Here is a 19785-nt window from a genome sequence, read left to right as displayed (position 1 = left end):
GCAGTTAAGGCAATCTAGTTATTCAATTTAGATAAGCTTCAGTAGCTAACAGCAATTTAAATAGCTGCCTATGCCTCACCATTCTGTTATTACCTCCTTCTTTCCAAGTGCTAATGCCATTAGCAAATTGACTTCCTCCCTCACACAATCTGTCTGGCTTTAGTATGTACAATACTAATTGCTTCCTAATACTTAGGACCACCAGCAAGCAGCAGAAGTTTGTACCACAAAAAACCTCCAGCTGGGAACCGGGAGCAGGTAGGGTTTGCTTGCAGTCCCTGCCATCCTCTCCTCCAGGTGAGGCAGGCAACCAGCCAAGCGTGGGAAAAAGGTTTAGGCACCATATTACCAATTCAGAGCAGAAACAGAGCTTTTTTTTCTCCAGTTCAGCCAGTTATGTTGGGAAGAGCAGGGACAGTGCCTAAGAAAACATGCGGATTACAGGAAGAGACAGAAAGAAATGTAGGGATGGGGAGAGCATGCTGTTTCAAAGGGTCCTGTACCTCAGACCTCCCCTATTCCCCTTTTGTAACCTTTCTTTCCCCTGGCTCAGACTGCTCTCCCTTCCTTCCCCTCCACCCCCAGCAGACCTTCCATCCACCAACATATTTTAGATTGCTGTGAAACTCAAAAAGCATACGAGGAAAGTGCCATTTCAAACAGCAACTATGCCAGCAAGAGGCCAAGTCCCGTCCTTTCTGATAGCTGGAGCTGCACTGTCCATCACAGCCCTCCACCTTAAAATAAGCATTAAAGAAAAAAATATTAATCTTTCCTGCTCCAGGCATCTGTCTCCCCTCAGAACAAAAAAAAAGAAAAAAAAAAAGGGCGGGGGGGGGGAAGGACACAATAAAAAGATGAAGGACCCTTTTGGCTCCCACTTTGACCTCCTCAGCTAAGCAGTGAGAAAATGGATCGTCCTGGACCTTTCATGTAATCTTTCTGCATTTCTAAAACACAGCTGCCCACAGGATGCAAGCCCTGCATTTACATTACAAAGTGCAAAGAGGCTCTTCCAGATGGGGCAGCTTCTCTTTGTTGATTTTAACCATTAGCTCCCAAACCAAGCATATGTCTGTTCCCCTGTTCAGAGGCTGTGGAAAGAGGAGAATTTCCTGGAGGTGAGAAGAGTTTCCTGGGACAGAAATCTAGGGCTCGTGGCATGCAGAGTTCGCTCACTGTGGCGTTAAATCTGGGCAAAAGGCTGAGGCAATGTGCTTCATCCTGCTTAGAAGAGGCTTGCTGTGGTTTTAGTCAAGGTGATTAGAAATAAGTTTTAGGATAAAAGAAACTTGCATGAGGTTATCTGGCATCAACAGGCCAGATTAACAGTAAACCAATGCAAAACACGGCATTTACTGTAACTTATTTCCATGCTGATCTTATAAGCGCACTTGAGATACAAAGATATGATTTCATCTCCCATCTCTGCAGCAGAACGAGGAAGCGATTAAGAGCCCTACCTGCATGGATCTCTTTCCCCAACTTGGGGAGATACTGCTGAGCCTCTGAGCAGTTAATTCTGTAGTAGAGCTAGCGGCTTTGGGGACAGGGGAGCTCACCTCAAGGTGAAGGAATTCTGCATTAAGGAAACATGAGATTAGTAAGTATGAATGGACTATTTTGCAATCTGCTCCCCTTCTAACCAGGTCAATGGAAAAGATATCTCCAGAGCCAGTTTACAGGAGGTCCTACAAATGCTCCAGAGCACAGGAGAACAGATTACACTGGAACTGCACAGACAGAAGCCTGCCCACCAGACCCCCTGCACATCTGATGCTGCAACCCAGACGGACTTCAGAGCAGGGAACGAGCAATGCTGCAAGGAAGAGAACTGCAGCAATTCAGGTTTAAATCTCTGCCTAGACGGGTACGTATAACGTGTTGCCCAAGGTAAAGAAACGTCTCCTAGAAAGCAGCAATTGCAGAGGGTGCGAAGCACAAGGTCAGCCAACATCTCTCAAAACCAGATTTCTAATCAGCTGCATCCACTAACCTTAAAACGGGCTGAGCTAGCTCCTGCCTAGCACTGATTCTTTGGTTTGGCCGCTCAGACAATAACAAAAATATGACCCTCAGCATGCCAGAGCACAGAACCAGCCCCTCTCGCTGGGCTGGAGAGGAACTTGTGTTTCTGTTTGGTTTCTCCGCAGGGCTTTCTTTGACTACTTGCTGCCACAGGATTGCAACAGCGATAACGAATGTAATTACCCACTTCCTGCATCCTGTGCCACAGGAGAAGAAGAGTTGAACTGTAAGGTATCCCATCGCATTTTGCCTCCACACCTTCCAAAAAGCCTTTTTGGTCACCTCAGCCTTACATCATCAGGTCTGCTAAACCAGCTTCAATGTTCCCTGCTCTGATTGTATTTCTCTTGCAGGCATTAGCCCTCGTTCATCAAGATGAGTTGAGTTTCAGCAGCTGTTCCTCCATCCCTGCAGCTCTCTCCAGTGCCTCCAGGAGCTTGGTAAGGCTGTTTATAGCAGCAGCAGGGAGAGCGTAAGGCAAGAGAGAAATCCTGCCATTGCATATGGTTGGAGGATGCTTAGAGAGATGCCTCATGCTCAGCCAGGGAGGATGGCCCCAAAGATACCTAACGGCCTGTGGGTGTTTGTTTTTAGGCAGAAAGCGAAAGCAGTAAAGGCACGGAAGAAAAGCAGGCATTTCCCCATCTCGCGTGGGACAGTGGCCTGGGCTCTACCGACACCAGCACTCGGGCAGGTGAGAATTCAGGGCCTGATGCAGGAGCAGAACCAGCCAGCGGCCAGGAAGGTCCCAGCGCAGATCTCTGTGCCAGCACATCTGCATGGGGAGGACTACTTACAGATGACTTCCCCACCTATGATGAATTAAGTGATTCCAGTTTCTGTGGCATAAGCGCAGAGGAGTGCAGAAGATTTCAAGAACTCCTGGAAAGCAGATGCAGCCAGTACAGACCCATTTCCAGGGAACACAAAACGCCTCACAGATCAGGAGGCCAGGAGGGAGGCTGCGAGCAATGCAAACAGGGCCAGTGGCTCCCTAAATGCCTTCGGGTTGGTGAAAACAGTACCCAAAAAGAGAAAAGGCTGCAGCACAGGGGTGAACTCTGCCAGCAGAGTGCAGCGAGCGGGGACAGAAGCAAAGCCAGCAAGAGCAAGCCATCAGCACAGACCAGAGACATGTGCCCACCACCACACATCGCTGCCGGCTCAAAAGAGCTTACGATTCCTGACCACACACGTCACTACAGCTCCAGGAGCCTGCTGCAGGAAAAGGCTGCTGCAGAGTGTCCAAGCGACCCGACTAGAGTGTCAGCAAAACCAAGGCGATGCAGTGAAAGCCCAGAGGGCAGAGCAGGGGATAACGGGAACAGATGGAGGCTGGCATGCGAAAGGAACAAGCGGTCCTTGAAGAAACAACGCAAGAACTGGCTGCTAAGGGACAGGGCCTTGAGAATCGCAGAACAACGAAGCGGACTGACCACAGATGAGGATGCCCTCAGCGAGCTAAAGACTGGGAAATACTGGAATAAGGCTCAGAGAAAACAGCACATGCTCCTAGCTAAGGAGCAGAAACAGAGAAAAGCATTGCAGAGCCAGAGGGAACAGCTGAGCGAAGACAAAGCCAGCACTGAGCACAGGAGAAACTTCAGTATTGTGGAGCTGAGTCAGAGGAAACTGATGAAGAACAGAAGCAAGAAAATCTTGGACAACTGGATCACCATCCAGGAGCTTCTGACCCACGGGACCAGGTCGCCAGATGGAATAAGGACATACAGTCCCTTGCTGTCCGTCACAGCTGTGTAACCACCCTCCCGTCCCTTCCCAGAGGGTCGCCCCCGGCATCTTCCCGAAAGCATCCTCTATCACTGCAGAACGGTTCCCCCAATGTTTCCAACCTTCTGCTGGTCACTGTGCCCATTAAAGTCTCCCCACAGAAAGAGGGAGCTTAGTAGAATTACAAACTGGGAATTCAAGCCTGGTTGACAGGCTTGCTTCTCCACTCAAATACAGCTTGACAACCCAGAGTCTACAGATCCTGTCCTGATACACGTATTCCTGATTTCACTGTACATGAAGATTTGGCTCACTACATTTCAGTTTTATTTTTTTATACAGGACTATCTTCAAATAAGGTATTTCCTTCTATATCCATCTCTTTCTATATTAAAGCTTTTTTGTTGTTGTTCTGGTAAAAAGAAAAAAAATAAAAGTATGCTTCAATCTTTAACACTGAAGTTGAATCATTATTTTCCCCAGAACTGGGTGTGCTATGCATTCCTGTACTTTAGTTCACAGAAAAAAAAAAAAAAAGAGAGGAAACAGATTTAGTAAATATAGTTGTTTACTGTAAAATAAGAGACAGAAAGTAGAAAGAGAAGGCACTTAATAAGTCCCTCTGTGGATTCTGCTACCAAGGGGGAAACAATACTCCCTACTGAGTTGCTGCATGTTTTATACTTATTAATCACCAGGAAAAATGAAAGATCTGCAAGCCCACTGAACTCTTCCCTTCCTTCCCCCTTTTAAAGATTTTAGGAATGAGCTCAGCTCTGAGTCACGATTAAAGACACCCAGTTATGTTCCTAAGCAGCCACACTCAAATTGAAGATGTGCTTGTGCTACCCAATGCTCCCTGCTTTGCTATTCTACACTACAAAGGAAACAGGGCAAGCTCCAAGCTATCGCTTGAAGATCCTTTATCCAGGCTCTAGTGCAGGGAGAGAAATCTCTCCAGAGGAAGCAGGCAGTGGTGGTCCACCCCTTGTCCCCACAGCTGCTGAGACCAGACTGCTTGGATCTGACGGAAAGGACACCAGACAGCCAGGAAACCTGGTTTGTAAGCCCACCTTGAAAGTGTTCTTACTACTTTGCACTTCTTGCTGGAGAAACGCCACCTACCAAACAGTGATCTGTGTCAGCTCACATCACCACAGAGTTCTGGGCAAAGCAGAAGAAATTCAAGGAAATAAGACGGGATTCAGTTATCAGCTAAATAAAAAAAGCCCAAACACCTAGAGGTAAAACAAAGGCCAGCTAGAAGAGCATGGCAAGGTAGTTAGCAGCAAGCAGTGGGCAGTTTCTGTGGCTCAGTGTGCCCTAACTCCTGCCTGGACCATTCCAGACCACCCTTTCACGCAACGCAGAGGCAAATGGCCTTGTCCCATCTGGAGCTACTGTCTGCACTACTCCAGTAAGCCTCAAGCTCTGGTGCTACAGTTCTGTACTAGCTTACCAAAATAAACTGCATCAGCCAGACAAAAAAAGACAAACATTGCCATGGAATACTGCATCAATACTGATAGACAGAGACAAGTGATTGCATTAAATCTCAGTTCATTTCTCTGCAGCTTTCCTTCGCAAAGTCTTCTGTAAGAAGTAGAGAGCCATGCTCACCAAGACACCCCCTGTCGCTCCACTTCCAAGTCCTACCAAGCATTCATAAAACAATTCTCCTTGCCAGAAGTGCTGCTGCTCTTGCAGTTCTTCATAGGTGCTGTTTTCTGTGTTTCCTTCCAACTCATTTTCTGCTAACTTCTGTTCCCAAGTCAAGGATTTTTGAAAGTTCAGATCCACTAAGTCATTTTGGATCACTCTGACCCCAAAGTAGACCCTCTTGATGACTCTGAATGTCTTCACCATCTGCACATCACATCGGTAAGTCCCTGCATCAGACTCCCTGGTAGGGGAAAACCTGACAACTGCATTGGGGTTTTTGAAAGGTTTGAACAGTACATCCTTTGTGGTGATAAGGCCTTGGGCAAGCCTCCACGTATAGCTATAGGCTTGGCTACCAAAGCCGACTGCGTCCACGGTCAGGCAGCTAAGGTGGAAGGGTTTGCCCACGGGGACGGTGAAGTGGAGAAAGCCGCATACCCAGCTGGTCAGGCAGTCGGTCCTGCGCAAGGTACAATTCCTCCTCTCTCCGGCGGGAGTGATCTCGCACATCTCCTCCAGTTTGAAGCCCAGCCCGCAGGTGACGCTACAGGATGTGGCGTTGACTGCAATTTTAGCTACAGCTGACTTCAGCTCTGCTGGGAAGGTAACTTTTTCAAAGGAAACTACCAGTGGCAGGTAGAAAGCACAAGATAATATCCCACGGACGTGGCTGTTCCCCGAGGTCTTCATATCAGGATTAGCAATCAGACGTGCTGCTTTCCAAAGCCACGCAAACTCAGTAGTCAAAAAAACACAAACTCATTCTCTGTACATCTTCTAACCAAGTCATCTTCAAGACCTAAACCTTCCATTAGGAAAAATCCTCCAACAAGACAGGCTTGAAGTACAACACTGCTAAAAAAAATGCAACACATCACTGTATCGGTCAGACTGTGAATCGTGAATTCCAGTTCTCATAACAGGGCAGCAGGATGTTTTAATCCACTATATTCCAGCAATTTGGATATATTTGACAATTTAAAAAAGATAAAGTCCTCCCTTACATACTATTTTAGATTAATTTCCACTGTAAAGAAGTACTGTTCCAAACTATAAATCAATATAAGTAATCACTACTGGAACCTTTAAGATAACACTTTTGAGCGTAAGGAAATCCTAATTCCTTATGCAGCACCTGTACAGTTCTGTCTTACGCTGGCATATCCCCAAATCTAAAGTACTCCCCAGATTACCAAGATCATGAAAACAACATTTCAACCTCTAGATAGTCTGATGGCTCTGACATTAAGGCAAGCCAAACAGTATTTTATGACTGATGATATCCATCTAGGCAGGGCTCGGTGAAGCCACTCACATCTCCGCGAGCCCACGTTCCAAGGGGAGCAGTGCCGATGTCACAGTCTGGCTGCCCGGGTCAGAATGAGGCCCCAAACCTTCCGAGGGAGAACAAAGAACTCCCCTAAGTCTGAAGCCAAAGCTCCTCCAAGATGAGGACTCCGCATGAAAGTGTCATATTAGGCTCTTGACATCTACAATCAGACTCAGGAGGGATTCACCAGCACTGGCCCCCCCGGCACTACTCCGAGGAGCTGCGAGCCTTAGCCCCGTGCTCTGTGTCACGTGCAGCCACGGACTCTGAAGAACGATCTGAGCCAAAACCTGCACATTCAATAGATGCATCTGTAAAACAGAAACCACTCGTACACCCGGAATAATTCACTTAGTGCTCAAGCATCCTGAAAGAATAATGCACTAGGAAAAAGTTCTTCATGAAAAAAAAATAATTCAAAGTTACTTATTTTTGATGGAGTAATTGAACTGTGGTCAAGCCAGTTCGATAATCAGCAACTGAATTAAGGATTGCCAAAAGGATTTGGATTGCCATGTTCTTCAACAGCTCTGCTAATGAATATCCATATTTCTCTTCCTAACGCTTCTTAATTTATTAAAGCGAAGACTTCTGAAGACCTAGTAGATGTATTTCCACGTTCAGTTTCCCTGGATGCGCACTCTACGCCCAGCACGCTTTGTGTCCAGCTCCTCTTTCGCACGTCTGGCTCAGAGCGCCTAGGCTGCACTCAGGTATACAGGGCTTTATTAGCCTACAGATTTACTCCTGCCTCTTGAAAACAGATCATCAACCAAATGCCACACTAAAAAAAAACACCAACCAACCAAACAACACACCACCTGTGGTGAAGGCACAATATGTTTGTGTTTGCAGCGGAGCTGCGTTGCAGGATTCCTAAGCGTCGTACAATATAAACCAATCGGGAATGTATGGAAAAGCCAAGACTTACCCATTGACTTTAGGAAATAAAACATACCTCTTTATTTACAAACACAAAACCTAACATCACTGCTATATGCTACCATCAAGCCAGTATCCAACAAATATTGTACAAAACTACAGATACCAAAAAATAAAATAAAAGATAGAAGAAAATATACCAAGGACATATACACTGTACAGAGAAGTTTTAACAGAAATGAAGGCTGGAGTCTGTGGCAAATTATATCCTTTAAAATAACCCAGAGAACCATTGCCTGTGCATCTTTTAAAGCTTGTGGGCTCAGCCACCCCACGTACGGGTGGATTTGACATAACGGTGTTCCAGGAAAGATGCGAGTCATCCTACAAGCAGGAAGAACAACGAAAACTAATACTGTACACATGGGAATGAATTTCATTAAAAGAAGCAGGCCACTGTACCAGAGCCGGAAATGAAAATACCACTTTTAAAAAACCTTCTGATTTAAAATGTCTCCTCTCTTCCCATGCTTATAATATCTCATGCAAGTACTGCATATTTCTGACTGCAAATTAATAAATCTCTTTATGACTCTTCTTCTTGTTTCTAATGTCCGCAGGATACTTTGAAAATTTAAATACGCAGTGATAATCTCAATAATTACATCTGGGAAAAAAACCAAAAGTAATTGCATAGGAACTATAAAAGTCTATAAAACAAGGGCATTAGGAATGCAAACTGTCTTTTAACAGGCTGTTGCTCTACTACAGAGAGGTGTCAGGCTGTAGGTATTGGATAGAGAAAGTATCTCTTCCCATTCCCACAAGGAAAATGTTACAACCGTCTTTAAGGAATAAACGGTTAAAGCATGGCTCGGAATAAGCTGTTAGCATTCATCTTTCTTCCATTCTTGATCCAGAAGTGGGGGGGGGGGGGGGGGGGGGGGGGGGAAATCTTGAAAAATCTACTGTTTCAGTCCAGGGAAATATTAGTTCTGTTTTTTCTCTGACTGCCAGTACCTACCAGCTAAGGAGGAAACCAATTGTTTCTGGTCAGGCACCTCACGGGAAAGAGAGAGAATAAAAACACTTGCAAGGACAGAAAGAAACTGCCAACACAGCTTTTCATATCACAGGCTAGAAGAAAGCATATAAAGCGAGTATCTTATCTAGAGCTACTTTCACTTGTTCCTTTTCCCATAAACAGAGTCATCCTTCATGTCTAAAATATTCACAATACGAAGATTCATCCTTTGCAGACTTCAGAGGGTGTCTTGATTCTTCACATTAGATCTCTATCAACTTGAGATGAAAACAAACCTGGCACATAATCAGCAGCAGTGTTGCACTAAGCACGTCAGCAGAGAAGACATCACTCTGAGCTAACAGAAAAGCTGGTAAGGTAACGCAGCTGGCATAGAAGGACTTACAACTCGCCGAAATGAAAATTAACAGCAAAGAAAGGGAAGTTTGCAGGATACACAGTCATACGGCATCAGGAATAAAAATACACACTTTGGGTATTCTTCAAATCCAGGAACAAAACAAAAGCTATTTAAAAGACAATGGCTGAGAAGCTGTGGAGTGGCAGAGTGTTGGGTACCAGCTCACTTTAGAAATAGTTATATACGTCAACACAAAGGCAGTCCAGTTAGTCTCTTTGCAAATCGCATGACCTGAGAGTCAGCATCTTACACTGTTCGATGAAGAGGCAGTTAAGGAGGAATGAAGGCCGTTTCCTCTTCCATATTAATTTCTTACAAAAGTCACTCCCTGAATCCATGAACAATCAGTCTGCTGTATTAGTCAGTCCACTCTATTTCATCTATTTTCCACATTATGGTGCCAATATAGGAAAGAATACAGGAAGATAAAGAAGAGTGTCTTCATAACAATTCTGAGATTGCACCACCTGCTAAAGAGATCAAAGACAGGTGAAAAATAAGTAACCAGACTCAAACAGATGTTACCAGAAACCAGATACCACCAAATATGGGAGCATTTCCAGAAAAAAATGAAAAGAGAACACGATTTTCTAGATAAAGCCATTCTTTTCAGAATGAGATATAATAAAAAAGATACTGCCTATGACGAATTAAGATCTCTAGTATTTCTGCATTTGTACTTGAGATCACATGCACAGGCATGGACAAGGTGGCCAAGGAACTCTAAGCTTTTTCTCCACAAAGTTGCGAGCAAACTTACCTGGTGTAAAACTTTTTGATTTATCAATCCCAAAATCTCAGAGCAAAAGCACAACTGAAAACAACAAGTTCCACCTAAGTTTGGGTTAAACCAGACTGCCATAAGATTTTATTCCAAAACTGTAAGAGGGATCAATCTTCTCAGTTTGTTTATACTGAAATTTGTTTTTGACACAGCAGCTTTAAGAATAAGACATTTACTCCTGGACTGCACAGCACAGTGACACAGATGCACTTGCACCAGGCTCCAAGTCCCAGCCATGCAGCTTGCAGAAAGACACTGTATTATGGCATAGCACAAACATTTTCCAGCGGAGAAATGCTTGTTGTGTGACAGTTTTAGTGACTGATTAGTTACTTCAGAAAGCAACAGCACAAGGAACTAGCAGAATTAACAGCTTCATGCACGAGACACAAAAAGGCAGGCAGGCTCCAGGATCCCAGGCAGGTGGCCATTTGAATTTGGAAGTGTATATTTGCACAGGGTGGAACACTGGCAACCCCAAGAGAAAACTGGCTGCCCAAACCAGGAATTGTAAGTGCAAGCCGTAAAGAGAACAAAGGAAGACAGACATGAACTTCACAGACTAGAAGACTACTGTGAGTTTGGAGAGATCCAAGTGACAGTTTCAGTGGACAATCTGTTCTTCTCCTAACAAGGCTCGTACAGACCCTTCCAACACTGACTACTGAGATCTACTGCCCGGATCTATCGGATCCTCTTAGGCCAACGGTACTGTAGGAGGGAGCACAATAAGAGGTCCTAATCAGAGACAGAAGTCCATCATAGTAATATTATTTGCCTATAGCTCAATCAAGCTGAAGAAAACCACCGTGGAAAAATACTTTAAAAGTGCTTGCAGGCAACAAAGGCTAAAAGTAAATTCTAGAAAGCTCTACCATCTCCAGTAGATGGGTAAAGTAAGTAGGGAACTTGGGTCTAAACCCATTTCTTTATAAGAAAATAAAATTCCCATTTTGCAGCGTCCAAAAACCAAAGCTAACTGTACTGGCACAGGTATGCACATCCCAAGCTCAGCAGCAGTAGCCAGTAAAATTCCACTGAGGTCTTTTATAGCAAGTCAGACTATATTGTAACACTGCATGGGAACATTACAAGCAAACCCACACAAACATCCTCCCAAATACGGCTTTGCAAGGATGTGTAAAAAACCAAGAAAGGAGTCTATCGAGACTTGCTTCACTTGAAACACGTTAGAGGAAATGGGAGTATTTTCCCAGCTCTCGGAACATACTGATGCAATAGCAATCACAAGCTGCAAGAAGAAAGTACACTGAGATCTGTCCACAAACGTAGATCAAGCAAATTAGTAAAACAAGTTGATAAAGTTACATAAACATACCTTAAAAAAGTAGAACAAAAATACGTTCTATTAAAACCACTTCTCTGAAAACAGACTGCTTATACAGCTACTTAAACGTGGAAAAGTCCAAATCCAGCACTGGTTTGTTTAAAGCAAATAACAACTGAAATTCATTTCGGAAGCCACATTGCTAAGTTTCCAGTACATGATTCTTTCTCATTTATATCCTTCTGCATATGGTCATGTTAATTAGCAGCATGATAAAAGAAAGCAATCAACAAGCCTGCTGATGAAACTAACAGTTATACTCGTTTGGTCTTCAAACCGGTCTTGCCCATCCAGCATGGCACAAGAGAGCGGTCAGGGTGTGTAACAGATGCCAGCAAAGACACCTGAGGATCCACACAATCCAGGTAATTCCTTACTATCACACTTTAGGGGGCATCCAGTGTGTTTTAATGACTTGAGAAGTCAGAAGAGAATCACCCTGTCCAGTAAATCTGACACTAGACGCTAATCAGTACCTCCCAGGCTACAAACAAGGTCTAAGGATATTCTTGGCTATCTTTAATTTCTGCATTTTGCAAGGTGCAGTGTGAAAGGATTAAATGGAAGCCCAGAAAACATCCAATACATTTTTTCCATTTATAGGCTAAGTTTCTTTTATCCCATTCCCTTTTTCTGCAAATAGCAATTACCAGTACTAGTACAAGCAACATAATAGGAGCTGAGCAGGAAGGACAATGAGCAAGGTGGGTAGCATAGGACCAGCAGTGAGGGAAGGAAGGGTGGGGGGGAATAAAATCACTTTTAAATCAATTAATAAAATCACTGTACAGTCTAAAATCCACAGCAGCAGCTGCTGAGTTCAAGGAAATGCAAAATTTGATATATCAATTACATTGTGTCTTTGAAACTGTTTATATATCAACCCTGAGTATTTCACTACAATCTAAAAAAAATAAATCATGAAGTCCACCTCACTTAATCCAAACCTGTGCTTTCTTTACTGCACCTGAATGAACTTTTCCCAAATAAGAAGCTGAAGTAGCAAATGAGACAGATGGGAAACAGTCTCTCTGAAACTAAGTCTGAACCCTAACAAAGGTGACTGCAACAGTCCTGTTTTAGTACACAACCAACAAAATATAACAAATTAAAAAAAAAAGGAGAAAAGTCCACCAAAATCTATCCTGTACCTTCTAGAATTTAACTAAGGCTGCTGTATAGCTAGGAATAGAAGATTCGGCTCCTGAATTTTATCTCGGGGTTCATTTATCAAACGGACCATTATCGATGCTCCATTTCCTATTTCTGCTTACAGAACTTTTCTGTTCTTCATCACTCTGCCAAGTATTGATGGCACAAAATGTCAATGTCAGCTTCAGAATCCTTCACTATTTATAGTTTTCCCCCTCAAAATTGAACCACCAAAGCCAAACATTATTACTGGCAAGGATATCAGTTGTATTACAAATATTGAAAACACTTTTAAAAAAAAAAAAAAAAGTAAAATTTTGCCTATCCTTGACAGCAGCTAAACGTTTAGTGAGCAAGTGCCATTTGGGACGATAAAACGCTATGACTATATTAAGTCAGGGTCTGTACAAAGCAAGGCCACCAAGCAAGCCAACGACGCTCACGCTGGGTTCCTTACCTGTCAAAGGCTGTCCCAGCTCCGCCTGCACTTTACCCTTCGCTGCTCCTTCCAGAGGTAAAGCACCTCTGTCCCCTTTGTAGAGTTTCGGTTTAAATGGAGAATCTTTGTCTTTACCTTTTGATCCTTTAGGCCTGCCTGCTTGCTTCTTCTTGGATTTACCATCTCCCTTCACACCCAGCAGCGGATGGACTTCTGCGGAGAGAGAATGTGTTACCAAAGTGAATTATCTCTTAGGATGCTGATATACAGCACACACAGCCCCTTGGTGTGAGATACAAACAGCATTAAAAATTACAGTTTCAGGATGCCTTTACTCATTCCTAGCTTGCAAAATGCCAGCAAGTTTGCAGTGTGTGGCTATTACTAACTGTTGTAAGAAGTGACTTCAAAGGAAGGAGAAAATTAAGGAGTGACCTTCTGAACTTCTGGTCTTCAGACAAAGCTAAGACAAAGTGAAAAACCATCTCAGATGCAGAACAGGCACTAAAGCAATGGCAGCTTCTACGCACCATCATTAGGTACTCCTTGTAGTTCGATGTTGGTGGTTTTGGGCTTCTTCTTTGGTGCCTGAGGTCCATCAGAGGAGGACTGTCTCTTCTTCTCAGAGCCTATTCCCTCATCAGTTAAAGAACTCTGAACCGCATCTGGTGGAGGTCCGTAGGGGTTTTCTTCTGGATCTTCAACTTCAGGAGCAATGGGTAAGTAAAGCAGAGCCTTGGAGTCCTCCAGTTCTTCATCGCTGTGAAAGAAAAGAATTTGTTTTCGTTTAAAAATAGGAGTTATTACAACATATTACATGGGGAATCTTAGTGATACATTTTGTATTCATACTTTAAACAAAATAATTATTCTTTCACCTGCTACAGAAGGCAGCAATGGGATCCACACTAGTTACATCCACTTCTTCATCTTCTGCAGCATCAGCACCTGAGAACCAGGGAAAAAAGACAAATTAAAGACAGTGAGGAAAAGACTAAATTACTTAAAAAGAATGGGACTGTGCTTAAATGTCTAAGCAAGCAGAAGTGAGAATTAAAGCAGAAAACAAACCTGAAGTGTTTCCTCTTAAATCCACCAGGTTTTTGTTTTTCTATCTTCTAATGCAGACCCATTGCAATAAAACACCAGTAATAAAGCTAAGTAAAAGATTTTAAATCTTCTAGATGGTTTGTTTTCACTGAACTAGTTCTAAATCAGATGAAATTTATTGTAATGCTTTATTCCCACAACGTTACACTTGAATATTAAAAACTGCTAAACAACAATTATCTAAATATGGGAAGTGCTGCAAAGCCTGGTAACGAGGAGAGCTCGGTGGTGTGCTGGGAAAAATCCTCATTTCTTTCCATGGTTTAACCGCAGCCTTTCACAGGACACGATTTTTTAGCACCACCAAGTGGCCAGACTGCACTGCTATCGATTCTAATTCAGCACTGCTGCTGGTGAGAGCAAGCCTGACACCTACACGCGTCCCTTGCTGCTGCTTTCTGAGTAAACGTATATCGGAGAGGGGAGGTGTTTCTAAAAAAACATTGCATGTCCATTGGCAGGAATCGTATTGATTGGGTTAGTCCATACATCTTCATTTATCCATTCCTGATTTGTCATTTAACGCCCATATACACTACCCTGACAACTAGTTTTAATTTTTACTACGGTCATGTAGTCAGACTACAAACTATTTGGTACATAGAAACACGGTTTATGCAGTACCTGTCTGTTCTGGTTCACTCTTATCTTCATCTTCAATGTCAAACTCTGACTCTCTCTCTTCATATTCTACATTTTCATCCAGCTCTTTGAAGTCAGGCGCAAAGGCACTCCAGTTTTCCTAAACCACAAATTCAAAACGATTTTTACCTTATGCAAAGGAACAGCAGCTGTAGTGAGGACTCATGGAACTACAATCTCATTCTGCATTAAAATCCCCCAAGCCACACACACAAGATCACAAAAAAAAAAAAAAATATCCAATTAAGCCTCATTCAGGTCCACAGTCACACAGCAAATTAGGAACTGCACAAGCTGAAAATATGACATTGTAATACTCCTTAAATATTGCAATGTATGTCATAATTACCCCTAAAACCCAAAGCTGTGTGTTAATGTTTAACCACTTCAGTTTTGGCTCACTCATACAGATTTCCTGTACCATTCCCACATAAAACATCCCTGTGATGATATTTAAGACAACGCAAAGCTTAACTAGTTTGACAATCGAAGTATGAGTACCCTCCTCACAGTCAACAAGATGGCAAACATATTTCAAGTTAGGCAGCTGAACCTAGAAACCTTGTTGAATTGGGATTTAATAAAGGATTTCAAAACGCAATAATTCAGTCTACTAGGATGGAGAACCGCTGGGGAATCCTCTTAAGGAAATGATCTAAAAGGCTTACCACTTGATTCTGAGCCCATATTGACACAACACCACTTGAAATAGAAGCTATGATCGGTCGGACAGGATGCCACTAGATTTATTTGAAAGAGAAAAGAAGAGGAGCTTAATTGGTAAATGGAATTAAGAAAGCTTGGTTTTCAAAACAACAAGAAACATAGTAACAACAGACAGTTTTCTTACTGCTACATCCAAGAGCAGCTCTCCTCTGGTCCCGTGGAGGATTTTCACTAGGTTTCCGATACTCTTCTCCCAAATGTACAGGGCATGTTGTCGTGCTGAACCTGCCACTATATATTCACCATCGCCAGAGAAACAGCACTTCTTCCACGGCGTCCTGCGTGCAAAGACAACGTCACAAGTCAAACAGTTAAACAACAGCACAACGCGGAGGAGGGTGGACTGCAGAGCAGGGTTGCTCTTCAGACTGAGATCTCACACACTCCCATCCACAAATAATATTTAAACTTCAAACCATGTCATGACGGACAGGTTTCAAACCTCACCTTTTCCAGCAAGACTGACCAGCCATTCTGCCACCTCTTACCTGTTCACTAAATCCTGCAGCTTCTGCATCGGTTCAGGCTCCCCGTCTCGTCCACAAGTTAGAATTTCACGGCCATCGTACACCCTGATTATCCGGTCAGCTGTGTTTATCAAAAAGCAGCTGCAGGAAGGAGGGCACAGCACATGCATTGCATTAAACCACTAAGAAAATAAAAAGAATCGGAGTATGTTCCATAAAAGAATTGTGGGGGGTTTTAAGACAGGTTGCATGCTCTGTCAATCTACCCTATAGTTTTCAATTCATCTTAAAGGATACCACCTGATAAATGAAGTGACTTACCTTCCTTTCCGAGCAAATTCAATCGATTTAATAGCTGTGGTGTTGCTGGTTCCAGTCGTTACTCTGAAGGAAGCAACAAGATCCTGAGTGTCTGTTTTCAAGACCAAAATCTGAGGATTAAGGAGACAGAAGGCAATCAGCGTCTTCATTATAACTCATTCCCCTTTCGGTACCTTTCACATCAGCTACTAACCCTGACAACAGAAGCCTCAGCAATCTACACAGGAATAGTTGGGATTCTGCAACTGTAGTTTCTACTACAGTTTCTGCGACAGTTCTGCGACATAAACATTGGTTTATTTACACTGGAAAAGGATCCAACAAATACGGTCAAAGACAACAGCAACACAAAGACCTAACTCAGACAAAGCGTTATAGTCTAGAGATCTTCAAAGATAAAGTGCAATGCTTTATTCAGAAGATCGTATCAGCGTGATATGAATTATTCAAGAGACATTCAGGAAGCCTTATCAGTGTATTAAAACAAAGAACGCAACCCAGAAACGTTCAGCATCTTGATAAAGACAGGAAGTATTGCATCCAGTGCTGCCTGCTCAAGCCTCACCTTCCCCTTGGCATTGCCTGTATAAATGTATTCCCCTCGCCTGTCAAAGGAGGCCACAACGTTGAGATCAGAATCGTCATCCACAGGTAGGACAACGTGCTTGGAATCCGACAGCGTTAGCATCACCGGCGCTGACTTCATGGGACAAACCAAAACTCTGTTTCTGGAAAGCAGAAAAAGAAGAGTTACTAGTTTCTTCTCTGGAAAAGAAGTTTCTGCATTTAGAAGTAAGAAAAAAATCTTAACCTATATCAAGAAATACAGAATACTTCTGTCTTGTTATTATCTTGTTTCGTCTTTGTTACTTTAACCACAACATGACATTTAGCTGATGTCCACTCTCGTTTCCTTTTTCTGGAACTTCTCCAAGTTTATGCAGTAACTCGCAAACTCAACAAGACATTTCTATACACATTTCTAAGAATTATTCTCTTGTTTACTCTCCTGCCTCCCTGATATTTTCATAATAAAAAGAGCCACAACAAATCCAGTTAGGGTTCTGATCACAAAAAGAAGATACAGTGACGGCATCTGCTAGGTTTTAAAAAAAAAAAAAACACTTTGCAAACTACAATAAAAACATTTTCATAATCATTAGTTCTACCAAAATAAGAGCATTCAACTCTTTTTTCACAGGACTTACTGGTCTCGAGGGTGGTACTGAACTTTCAAGATAGGCGAAGGAAATCGAAATCTCTGGTCGCAGTCTCCAGAGAGCACATCCCACTGCGACACAATGTTATCGGTCGAAGCACTCACCAGTTTGTGACCATCTCGACTCCAGCTACAGTAACAAGAGGCAGTTCAAGTAAAAGTTACTCCTTAAACGCACAAAACATACGCCCACAGTTTAAAACTATCAGACCAAATTACCAGACTCAGAAACAAATCTGTTAGCGTGAAAAATAACTTAACATGCAAAAACTCAATAGGCATAACACATTTCTAAACTCTCTTAAAGGAAAGTATCCTAAAACATAACCGATGCAACGGGCTGGCATTTCAGCGCCGACACAGCCGGGTGAAGAGCTGGCAGGGCATCAGAGCACCTGATGCTCAGCAAACCCAGGAATGGACAAGTTCTAACAAAAACGAGAAATAGCCTTTCGTAGCTAATGCACAGGCTCCCAGCTCAGTTCCAACTAAACACGGGATTGGCTTGTTCCAATTAAAACCTGACCCGCGTCTCACCATAACGAGCAGACGGGGTGAATGTGGGCGCTTATGATTTTGGCGATGCCCCTGGTGAGGAAGTCCCAGATGACGATGCGCCCGTCGTTGCAGCCCACGGCGAGCAGCGTGCCCCAGCGGTTGAAGGTGCAGGTGAGGGCCATGCTGATGCAGTCCAGCGTGCCATCCGCCTCCTGCGGGGAGAGGGCACCGGAGGGGGGCGGTCAGGCCGACACCGCCGCCCCGCCCGGCCGCCGAAGCGCTGGCAGCAGCCGGTGGGACGGGGGCAGCCCCGCGGGGCGGGGAGGACGTTTACCTCGGGGTAGTTCTGGCCGAAGGACTCTGCAACGAAACGCAAAGACGGCGCTTGAGTGAGGCGCGCCCGGCGCCCCCCGCGGCCCGCCCCCGCTCCCCGCCGGCGGAGCGGCGAATCGATACCCGCCTACAGACGGCCCCCGGCCCGCCCCGGCCGCCCCCTCCTCAGCCGCGGCCCTGGCCCCGGCCTCCCGGACCCACCGAGCAGCTCCAGGTTCATCGCGGCCGCCGTCCCGCTCCCTCCGTCCCCGTCGCCGAAGGACCCCGCTGGGGGGCCTACACTGCGCCGCCCCGGCGTTCGCCTGACGAATCCCCGCTCCCCTCCACCACCGGCCCCGCCACCCACCGGCGCCTCACAGCCCGCCTCGGCCCTGCCCGACCCGACCCGACCCGACCCGCAGCGGCCGGGCCCAGCGCCGTCCCCTTCCTGCGCAGCGGCGGGGCTCGGGAGCGCGGCGGAGCTCAGGCAGCGCGGCGGACAGCCCGGCGCCTGCGCACGGAGGGTTCCGGCCGGGCCCCGCGGCCGCACGCCCGAGGTTCCGGCGGCACCACCGGGGACCGGCCCGTTCGCGGCGGCTTCAGCGTGCGGCGCCCGGTAGGCGAGGGCTGAACCTGCAGCGCGTCCCTGCCAGCACACCGAGTGCGGGCCGGGGGGGGTCAGTACCGCGCGGGTCGGGTGCAAAATAATAAATACGACGGTTTGGCTCGGTCGTTCCGGTTATGGCACGTTCGCGTACGCGCTCGGTAAAGCTCGTTACGTTTTTTCTATGAGGCCGTGACGCACCCCGGGGCTGCCCCCGGCCCGCCAAGCCCTGGAAGAACAGTTAGTGCTACTTTATTTTTAAGCCCCGAGGGGGTTGAAGCAGATAAAAGGCGGCTTTCTCCGGAACAGGACAGTTCTGCTTTAGGAGAGAGAAAAAAAAAATAAAAATAAAGAGTTACTTGTGTAACTTATTTCAGCTAAAATCAGCGCGTCCGGGGAAGGGGGAGGGGCTGCTCCCCCGTCCCGCAGCACCCGGGGTGCTCCACGGCCGGTGCTCAGCCCCCGAGCCAAGCTCAGCACCCGAGCAGCGTGCGTCCCGCCCCCTCCCCTGCCTGCGCAAAGGAAAGGCTCAGACCTGGGCTGGGGGGTCCGAAACGCAGAGCGAGGTGCTAGCACCCCTCACGCTCCACTCGAGCCTTGCAATGACTTCGGCAGCATGTCGGCCTCCCACCTTTGTGAACAAAGCTTCTTCCTCCCCAAAATAATTTCAGGCCTGAGCTTAGCGCTACGGGAAGGCAGGGCAGAGGTCTACCCCTCACCCCTCCCCGATCATCCTCGGGGATTTCACTCGTTTTAAGGGGCAGCGACCAGCACACGCTGGTTTGGGTCCGTATACACCAGAAGCCAGTACCTGGCTACACGTGGTATGTTGTACAATGCACACGCTACAAGTACCCTTTTACGACATAATGTTAAAACATACTGTAACAAACATCTTCAGGAGGCTGAGGAGCTACAGGTAGGCTTAGCCAGGAGAAGAGTAGTACCTGCTCAGCTTGGTCTCAGCACACCAGGCTCAGAGGTGGTTGAGCTTGGTACCACTTTCAATTTACAGTCTGGGGCATCTCTCAGTAAAGTAATTATTCACCTTGTTTTTCTTGCTGTAATGGGGGGGGGGGGGGAAC

General features: G+C 45.3%; 2 protein-coding genes across 7 annotated transcripts in view; both read right to left on the bottom strand.

The window, feature by feature from the left end:
- RBBP5 (RB binding protein 5, histone lysine methyltransferase complex subunit) overlaps positions 1–18503 on the bottom strand; it is a 39898-nt gene extending 21395 nt beyond the window's left edge. The window contains exons 1-14 of one of the 6 annotated variants that reach the window (XM_054803571.1): positions 18319–18501; positions 18119–18144; positions 17824–17996; positions 17276–17416; positions 16633–16795; positions 16068–16177; positions 15768–15887; positions 15404–15557; positions 15222–15293; positions 14536–14653; positions 13680–13749; positions 13332–13561; positions 12820–13014; positions 7691–9545 (exon numbers count right to left, since the gene is read on the bottom strand). In XM_054803571.1, coding sequence (XP_054659546.1) covers positions 9520–9545; positions 12820–13014; positions 13332–13561; positions 13680–13749; positions 14536–14653; positions 15222–15293; positions 15404–15557; positions 15768–15887; positions 16068–16177; positions 16633–16795; positions 17276–17416; positions 17824–17996; positions 18119–18144; positions 18319–18337 — 1617 coding nt within the window. In that variant the 5' untranslated portion in view covers positions 18338–18501 and the 3' untranslated portion in view covers positions 7691–9519. Of the gene's footprint in view, positions 1–7690; positions 13015–13331; positions 13562–13679; positions 13750–14535; positions 14654–15221; positions 15294–15403; positions 15558–15767; positions 15888–16067; positions 16178–16632; positions 16796–17275; positions 17417–17823; positions 17997–18118; positions 18145–18318 lie in introns of those variants that run through there. The other 5 variants (XM_054803570.1, XM_054803573.1, XM_054803572.1 and 2 more) reach the window with 5 other exon arrangements.
- TMEM81 (transmembrane protein 81) lies at positions 4332–6457 on the bottom strand. Its single transcript, XM_054803576.1, has one exon. The coding sequence runs from the start codon at positions 6109–6111 to the stop codon at positions 5320–5322; it is 792 nt and encodes a 263-aa protein (XP_054659551.1). The 5' UTR covers positions 6112–6457; the 3' UTR covers positions 4332–5319.
- Positions 18504–19785: the final 1282 nt, after the last annotated feature.

The sequence above is a fragment of the Grus americana genome, chromosome 25 (assembly GCF_028858705.1).
Source record: "Grus americana isolate bGruAme1 chromosome 25, bGruAme1.mat, whole genome shotgun sequence".
In the NCBI taxonomy this organism is placed as follows: Eukaryota; Metazoa; Chordata; class Aves; order Gruiformes; family Gruidae; genus Grus; species Grus americana.
Note: the sequence above shows the minus strand (reverse complement) of the source record. Positions and strands in the feature narration are given on the sequence as shown.

What these genes read in the sequence shown, in the direction of transcription:
- TMEM81 (XM_054803576.1), bottom strand. Translation starts at nt 6,111, where the DNA reads ATGAAGACCTCGGGGAACAGCCACGTCCGTGGGATATTATCTTGTGCT.